Source organism: Chrysochloris asiatica, unplaced genomic scaffold, assembly GCF_000296735.1.
Source record: "Chrysochloris asiatica unplaced genomic scaffold, ChrAsi1.0 scaffold00181, whole genome shotgun sequence".
NCBI lineage: Eukaryota > Metazoa > Chordata > Mammalia > Afrosoricida > Chrysochloridae > Chrysochloris > Chrysochloris asiatica.
Genome location: NW_006408699.1, coordinates 2,643,131 through 2,651,951, shown reverse-complemented (window position 1 = coordinate 2,651,951; position 8,821 = coordinate 2,643,131). Strand labels below are relative to the sequence as shown.

The 8,821-nt window shown below is 38.2% G+C and overlaps 1 protein-coding gene across 1 annotated transcript in view; it reads right to left on the bottom strand.

Annotated features, from left to right (window-relative positions):
- PLA2R1 (phospholipase A2 receptor 1, 180kDa) overlaps positions 1–8,821 on the bottom strand; it is a 184,167-nt gene that overhangs the window by 28,769 nt on the left and 146,577 nt on the right. Inside the window, exon 24 of the mRNA XM_006872042.1 lies at positions 709–826. Coding sequence (XP_006872104.1) covers positions 709–826 — 118 coding nt within the window. The remainder of the gene's footprint in view (positions 1–708; positions 827–8,821) is intronic.

Genomic DNA, 8,821 nt, shown 5'->3' with positions numbered 1-8,821 from the left:
AGAGTTTTACTTCCTCTTTGCCAATCTGGATGCTTTCAATTTCCCTGTCTTGCCAAATAGCTCTTGCTAAGACTTACAGCACAATGCAATGCTTATTTTACATTGTCCAAAGCTAAAGTATACTGTTGGCTAAATATAAAAGTGTACAGGTAAATCTCGAAGGATCCAAATTTGTATACCATACAATTATAATAGACTGTATCTGAGATTCTTTGAGTTGCTTCGGAATACAGATAATAAACAGTCTCTATTTATTAAGGACCTCTGGTAGTGTAGTGGTTATGAATCGGGCTGCGAACCTTAAGGTCAGCACTTTGAAACTACCAGCTGTTCCGCGGGAGAAAGATGAGTCTTTCTGCTCCTGTAAAGACTTAAAATCTTGGAAACCCTGTACAGCGTCGCAGTGGGTCGGAACTGACTCCACGGCACATAACTACCACCACCATTCTTTCCATTATTATTTGTGAGATAAAAGACTCTCCAAATTATGAGCTTATTAGCAATATAGTATACTAACTTCTACAGGTGTCATGATACAAAACAACAACAATAACAAAAACTTCTAGTCAAACAAAAATCTTCTGTGTCTCAGCAGTGAAACTATTTTAAATATTGATTTGAAACTGTTAGTAATTTTTGGAATCTGTATTGTGTAATTGCATGAATCGAAGTGGCAATGTTGGCCTGGTTGAAAATTGGGTACTTTACCTTGCTCCACCTCATTCTCAATAGAGACCAGTGTCCCCCCCTCTTTAACACAGAAATTCTGAGCGGATGTCCAGTTCTTCTGGTGGCTTGGATCTTTGGGGGTTTTCAATAAAAGGCACTATTAAAAAATGTCAAAACAAAGAGTTCAGTTTTGCATTTTCCTAAATAAAATTAAAATTTTCCAAAGATACTCTGAGGATTATCCATAAAAATTCTGTGAAATTTTCTTGGGCAGAAATAGCCCTTAAAAATTTTTTTTCCTTCACTTGCTCCAAATCATAGAACAACAACTTTCAGGTGATTCAATGACATATATGAATTTGCATCTAGCAAGAACAGAACAAACAGAAACAAAACCAGGATTTCAGAGCAATACTTTTTGCCCAATAAAAAATATCATTCCTACCTAAAAAGAAGGCAGCCTGATCGCACACGTTACAGTGGCAGGTATCTGAAAAAATTCTGGGGTTCGAAATGAACAGTCCAGTTCAGTTTCATTTACAAATACATTTCCTCACTTTAAAAGGGAAAGGAATACTAAAGAACCATACCACATCTGGAATTTAAATTCATTAAATGATTGGAATCAGACATTTGGTCAATAAATCAATCAGAAAGAGCCAGAAAAGAAATGATGAGCCCAGTGAGAGGAAAAGCAGGCAAGGGCAAGACCAAGGTAGCAGGAAGACAGAGAAATAAAGGAGGCTTTGTTTCTACAACAAAGTCAAGGACAAAAGAAAGGCAATGGGAGGCTGAGGGATACTCATGAGACAATCATCTCTGTGGCATGGCAGGCTGAGGAATGGAATGGTGCCCAACTTGGAAGGTAAGGAAGGCTGGAAAGAAAGTTTTCTCCACCCCTTAAAGTTCTATGAGGAGTCTCTAGGTGGTTCAAACCCTTAATGTGCTCAGCTACTAAGTGCAAAACAGAAAGTTTGAGTCCACCCAGAAACATCTCAGAATAAAGGCTTTTGAGAAATCAGCCATTGGAAATCCTAAGGAGCACAGTTCTACTCCAATACACATGGGGTCGCTATGAGCTGGAGTCAACTCAATAACAACTGGTCTTAAAACTCAGTGACATTTAAATTTATTGGTAGGACCAGAGCCAGGGAAGAGGGAATGATAAGAGAAACAGTTTCTAAATGGGCCAGGTAAGGCTCCAGAGGAAACCAGCAGGGACTTTATTCAAAGCATAAAATGCAGCTTTGTGAGATCTGAGGATTTTCCCCGCCTCAGGGGATATTTGACAATGTCTGGAGACATTTCTTGTTGGCAAATCCCGGAAGGGAGTTGTGATTGGCATCTAGTGGGTAGAGGCAAGGAATGTTACTAAACATTCCACAATGAACAGGACAGCTCTCACAGCAAAGAATTATCTGGCCCCAAATGTCACTGGCACTCAGGCAATTCTTTTCAAAACTCAGTCCTGATGATGTTACGCTTTTACTTTAAAGCCCTTCAGAGGTTTCCCTTCGCTTTTAGGATCAAAACCAGAAACCGTGATCTAGCCTAAAGGTGAGTTACCAACTAAAAGGAAATACATTCTTTTGATTCCCCTTACCTTGTATGCTTTAGAAAGAAACTGAATTGGGTTTTAAGGAGTTTAATTTTACAACAATTTCTCTTTTATCTGCTTCTTTTCTTTTTTGCCTCTTTCTTCTAATTGCAAATTCCAAAAAGAGGCACATATTAATTATTAGGAAGTCTTATCATTTAATGTAAATTCCTCCTTGTTCAGATAGTCACAACACTAATGAACCATTCAAAAATACCAGTGAGCCTCATTGGCTCTGTTAGCCTAATATATCTCTCTAGAAAAACACCCACACATCCCTCAACATACACACACACAACATTTGCCTCAAACAAGATTTACCAGTTGACAATGGAAGTATGACCTCCCATTACCATGACTGTGTTCTTTCTAAAAGTATACATATTTACTAACATAGTCTGAAATAGTATCATTAATAATAAATTAAGCAAAATGAAGTATAGCATCCTTAATTTTAAACTGTTTACTTATTTACTAATTTGAAAAATATGATCAGGTTTAATGTATCTCTAATTATTATTGTGACTTAAGTAGGTACTACTGTATTCTGTTAGTAGTGACTTAAGAGGAGTCATGGTGTGGCACTATAAGTTAAGCACTGGACTGAGAACCACAAGATCGGTGGTTTGAGCCCACCAGCTGCTCCATGGAAGAAAATTGGGACTTTCTGCTCCTGCCAAGATGGACAGTTTCGGAAACCCTATACAGGGTCACTATGAGTTGGAACCAACTTGAGGACACTTAGCAACACCAACTATATTTGAAATGCTTTTTGAATGTAAAGTTGTTTTTTGTCTCAGTCATTTCTAGCTCATCATTTAAAACTGGATCTCATGATTCCCTCCCCGTCTCCACCCACTCACCTGACCTTGAATGGCACAGTCAGCCACACGGTTCTATATGCTAGAAACTCAGGGGGTACCCTCGCCCTCTCACTCCATCACCCCTACAACTCTACCAGCTGAACAGCTCATTTCTTACATACCATCCCCTCCCTCAAGCTCCACCGTGTCTACCACCACTTTCTTAGCCAATGCTACCATCACCACGCTAGCCCTGGTGCTGCTGCCGGAGTGATTCTACCCACAACTCAGTTCTGATGACGTCACTCTTATGTTGAAAACCTTCATTGGTTTTCCATTACTCTCAGTATAAAAAAACCAAAAACCAATATGACATGGCACTTGCTTATTACTTTAGTCAGTCTCACTTCTCAACATTTTAGATCCCTAACCTACTCACAGCATTTAACAACATCAACACATGCTTCGTTTTAAGGAGCCCGGGTAGCATAGTGAGTGATGAGTTGGGCTGCAGACTGTAAGGTCAGCAGTTTGAATTTTCCAGCTTGCTCCTTGAGAGAAAGATAAGGCTTTCTGCTCCCGTAAAGACTTACAGCCTCAGAAACCCTATGCAGAGTTACTATGAGTCAGAACTGACTTGCTAGCACACAGAAGAAGTAAGGGTATACCATCTTTTCCTTCTTAAATATGTCATATGTCACTTCAGAACCCTGGCACATGCGATTCCCCTACTTTAATGCTTCCTTCCTGTCAGATCCTCCTGTTAGGCACTTTTACACGTGTGTAGCATGTGTCACAGTTTTAAATGATAGTTATTTTCTTGATTGATATATTAATGGTTGTTTCCCCTCTAGTCTGTAAGCTCCAAAACAGAAGGGCTTGTGTCTGGTTTTCCTCATAACTGAATTGCTAATAACCAATGTAGTTAAAAGAAGCTCTGGTAGCGTAGTGGTTATGAGTCAGGCTGCTAATCTCACAGTCAGCAGTTTGAAACTACCAGTTGTTCCGTGGGAGAAAGATGAGGCTTTCTGTTCCCGTAAAGATTTACAGCCTTGGAAACCCTATGCAGGGTCACTATGAGTAGGAACCGACTCCACAGCACGTAACAACAACAATGTAGTTAAATTAATGAATGAGTAAATGAGTAAAGTGTTAAGAAGTTGAACACATCCCAAGTAGAGTTGTTGCTGTTTTTTTAAATTAAGGAAAGACTATGTTGTTGTTGTTGTTAAGTGCCGTTGCGTTAGCTCTGACTCATAGTGACCCTGTATAGGGTTTCTGAGGAGCAGCTGATAAGTTTGAACCACTGACCTTGCGATTCAAACCGACCTTGCAGTCCAACGCATTAACACACTGCGCCACACCAGGACTATATGTATGAAATCAAATATTGGTGAATCCCAACTAGTTGCTACAAAGTATCCATTAGCAATCAACAAAAAGTTATAATAGAAGTGTATAAATTAATCTAAAATAAGTAGAATTTCTTTTTCCCATTGCTCTGCTGTGACAAGTATCTTAGATGCCACAATCTTTCAAGAGTGACTCTTAGTATCTTTTATACCATCAAACAAGAAGAAGATAATTTTTGAGACACGAGAAAATATGTTTAACTTCTGAGTATCTGTTTTTAAAAGTCTTAGAGGTGGGTAATCAAGCTTTTCTTTTACTTAGAAATAAACAATAAAATTTTGGCCTAAGAAACTGACCAATAGGCAGCTAAGTTAAACTCACTGAAAACTGTGAAGTAATATCTTCATTGTATAACCAATTTCCTCCTGTAGCTTTATTTGTTAAACATTCCTACAGGGCTCTCTACTTTTCTTAGCTATCAGTCTTTCTATTACCAATTTTATAAAAATCTGATAAACTCACGTATTCTGAGTTATGGGTAACAATGAGGCAATCTAAGGAGTATTTCTCAAGGAAACGATAAAGGAAGATGCCAATCCAAAGAAATGAAACTCTAATAGTGAATTTTAGCCACTAATATGCAGGGGAAGGCCTGGAGGTTCAGGACCATGGTCTCAGGGGACATGAGGTAGACTGGAATAACACAGTCTACAAAGACAATATTCTACATCTGAGTTAGAGACTGGAATCTTAAAAGCTCATGAGTGGCCATCTAAGGTGCAACTATGAATCTCTCCCTATCTGGAGGAAAGAAGAGTAATGAAAATTGAAGGTGCTTGGAAACAATTAGCGCAGTGGACGAATGGGCCATCTGAGCATCCGTCTCCATAATCCTGATACCAGAGAAATAGGTAGAACCCAGCTACCACTACCAACTGCTCTGAAAGAGCTCACGTTAGAAGGTCCTGGATAGAGTGGGAGGAAATTCAGACCAAAACAAACACAGAAAAAAGACCAGGTTAATTGAGATGTCATCAGATTGAGATGATGGCCCTCGGTCACTCTTCGGGTCTGGAATTGAACTGACTGCTTTCCAACCCTCCCCTCACCCTCCATGGCTCAATTTTCAGCCAAGCAATAGATAGATACATAGAGGAGACAACAACATGAGTGAGGTACACACACCATAGAATAGTCAACCATCTGAGATTTTAAAGAAATAAGGCAGCATTTACCTAAGGACAAAATTCAGAAGGGTTGATAAAGAAGGAATGGAAAAAGAAACACAGGGACTATGTTGGATAAGCGATGCTACGTAGAGGGAATTGTGATCATTGAGATGAAATAAAGTCTACGTTGAATGTAAAACCGATGGTCTGTTCTGTAAACCTTCACTCAGTTCACACACATAAAAACCCCTTTAAAATGAAAACTATGCCAGGGAAGGCAACTTGGGTGGGGAGACAGATGGTGACTGAAACTGCCCAATTAATGGTGGTCATCACTCTCTGAGGCCTGCTGTAACAATATCAAGTCCTCTGAATAACTTAAAGACAAGATGGTGGAATTATTACTGTTGAGCTGTTGAGCAAATATTGGTTGCACATTACACAAACCATCAAGGAAGCTTAAAAAAAATATATTGATGCTTGGATTCCATGCAGATTAATAAAATCAGTTTGTTGTCACCTGAGCCTTGATAATTTTAGAAGATCCAGAGGTGATACTAAGTGTGTGACTAGGATTGAAAACTATTGACCTAGCTGTTAGTTATTGACCACGTTTTTTCATACTCGGAGCTATGTGAGCATAATCTATGCATTCTTCATAGCCAGCTTCTACTCGCACGTATGTTTGTGCCACATTCATTCCCCTTTCTTCTCTTTTTAAGGGAAGCTTTTGCTTGACTTTCTGCCGTGAGTTTGTTCCATTATATGAAGTCTATCCTACCTATGTGCATACATATTCCCTCTATTTACACAAGAGTTGTATTTATGTTTACGTGGGTCAGAGCTAACCTGTGTGGATAAAAAGATGTGGAAGGATGTAAGTCAATAATTGGACCAAAACAACTACTGTGGATTCCTAAAAATTATTCCTTTAACATCAAGGATCTGACGTGCTATTAATTTCCTTATAAGTTAAGTACCATTAAGTTAGTTCCTACTCATAGTGATCCTGTATAGGGTTTCTGAGGCTTTAAATCTTCATGGAGCAGACAGCTTCATCTTTCTCCAGTGGAGTAGCTGATGGGCTCGAACTGCCAACCGTATGGTTTGCAGTTCAGTGCTTATAGAATGGAATCATTGTGTTCTCAATCTTTTTATACTATTCCCTTTTGTAAGTGGATAAAGTATGAATTAGTAACTGTATTGGTTGTGTCCATGATTTTGGGCTGCTTTTTGAGAAAAGACAGGTATTTCTTTGTGCCTTTTCCCCACAGACTGCTCCAGGATGCTCTAACAGCTGAAAAAAACTAATCGCCAAAGGTTTGGATAAAATATTGAGTAATTCCACACATCCATTGGAGAAACAAACTGTGGTACATATGTGCAAAGCACATGTTACTATGCAACTATAAAGAATAATGGGGAGTTCTTGAAACACCTTAAAACATGAATGAATCTGGTGGACATTATGCTAAGTGAAATAAGTCTCACAAAAATACCAATATTGTATGGTCCCACTACTACAAAAATTCAAGAATAAACACATTGAAAACAGATTTTTTTTATTGTTACCAGGGATGGCAGGGGATAACTTTATAAATAGTAGACACTTGCTACTTTTGGTGAATGGGAAATGCAATACCCAAATATAGGAGACATCAGCACAACTTGATCAAGATAAATGAAGACACTGATAAGTACTAGAAAAAAGGGACAATTTTGTTAAAATGCTCTAACACAGACAATTTTATAACAACAAGAAATATAACAAAAAATACAGGAGTGGTGATGCTGGTAGTACATAAAAAGGCATATGTGAGTAATATACATGCCCATGTATAGGGTACCTTGTTTATATACTCCATATATGAGGGGCTTCCAAAAGTTCATTTTTCCATGAATTTTCTGTAACCCCCTCATATATTCACATATGTATATAACAGACCACATAGGGGTTAGAGTTACAGAAGCTTTCTAAACATATTCAAACAACTCATGGAACTGGTTTACTGGGCCAAAGGCTTAGGACCATAGTACCAGAGAGCAACTTAGTCAATTGGCAAAAATAACAAAGTTCACAAAAATAATGCTCTACATTCGAGTTTGTGAGCAGTGTATAGGGTCTTAAAAACCTTTGAGTGGCCATCTAGAGTACAACCACTGGTCTCTCATCATATGGAGCAAAAAAAACAAAGGCTCAAAGAAGAAACTGAGACTAAAAACCCACATGAACCACAACCTCTTCAAACCTGAGACCAGAAGTAAGTTGTGCCCAGCTACCACTATCAACTGTTCTGACCAGGGGTACAGTAGAAAGTACTAGATAGGGTGTTAGATAGAATATGTAGCACAAAAGTGAAATTCATAAAAAAGGTGAGACTGACTAGACCAACAGAATAGAGGAACCTCTGAGACTATCATTTTATGATACCCTTTGAACTTAGATTTGAACTATTTCTTTCAGCCAAATAATAGATTGGCTTATAAAGTAAACAATATCACCCATGAGTGATGTGCTACCTTAAACAATTACTATATGAAACCAAACAATCAACACTTACCCAAAACAAATATGAGAAGGCAAAAAGGGGAGGGAAAGTTACATCAATGGAAAAAGAACAAATAAAATGAAAATATTAAGAATGCTGACACATAGTAAAAATTGCAACCAATGACATAGGTCAATTTATATAAAAATTGTTATAGGGGAACATAACTTGCAACTTACATTCACCTTAAACAGCTCTGGTAGCATAGTGGTTACAAATCGGGCTGCTAATCTTATGATCAGCAGTTCGAAACTATCAGCTGTTCCACGGAAGAAAGATGAGGCTTTCTGCTCCCGGAAAAGATTTACAGCCTCAGAAACCCTGTACAGGGTCACTATGAGTTGGAACCGACTCCAGGGCACATAATAACAACAATAAAACATTATTTTAAAAAGAGATGTAATAATCCTCACTGTCCTACTGAATGATATTAACTATAAGTTTTGCTTACTAAAATGTAGAAATAATTTACAACTGATAGAATGATTTTGTAGTATGAGACAACAGAAAGTATTTTCTGCTAAAAACTAGTGAGTATCCCACAAGAAAAAGATATACGCACACCAATGTTTATAGCAGCACTATTTACCATAGCAAAAAGGTGGAGACAGCCAAAGTGCCCATCAACTGAAGAATGGATAAACAAATTGTGGTACATACACACAATGGAATACTATGCTA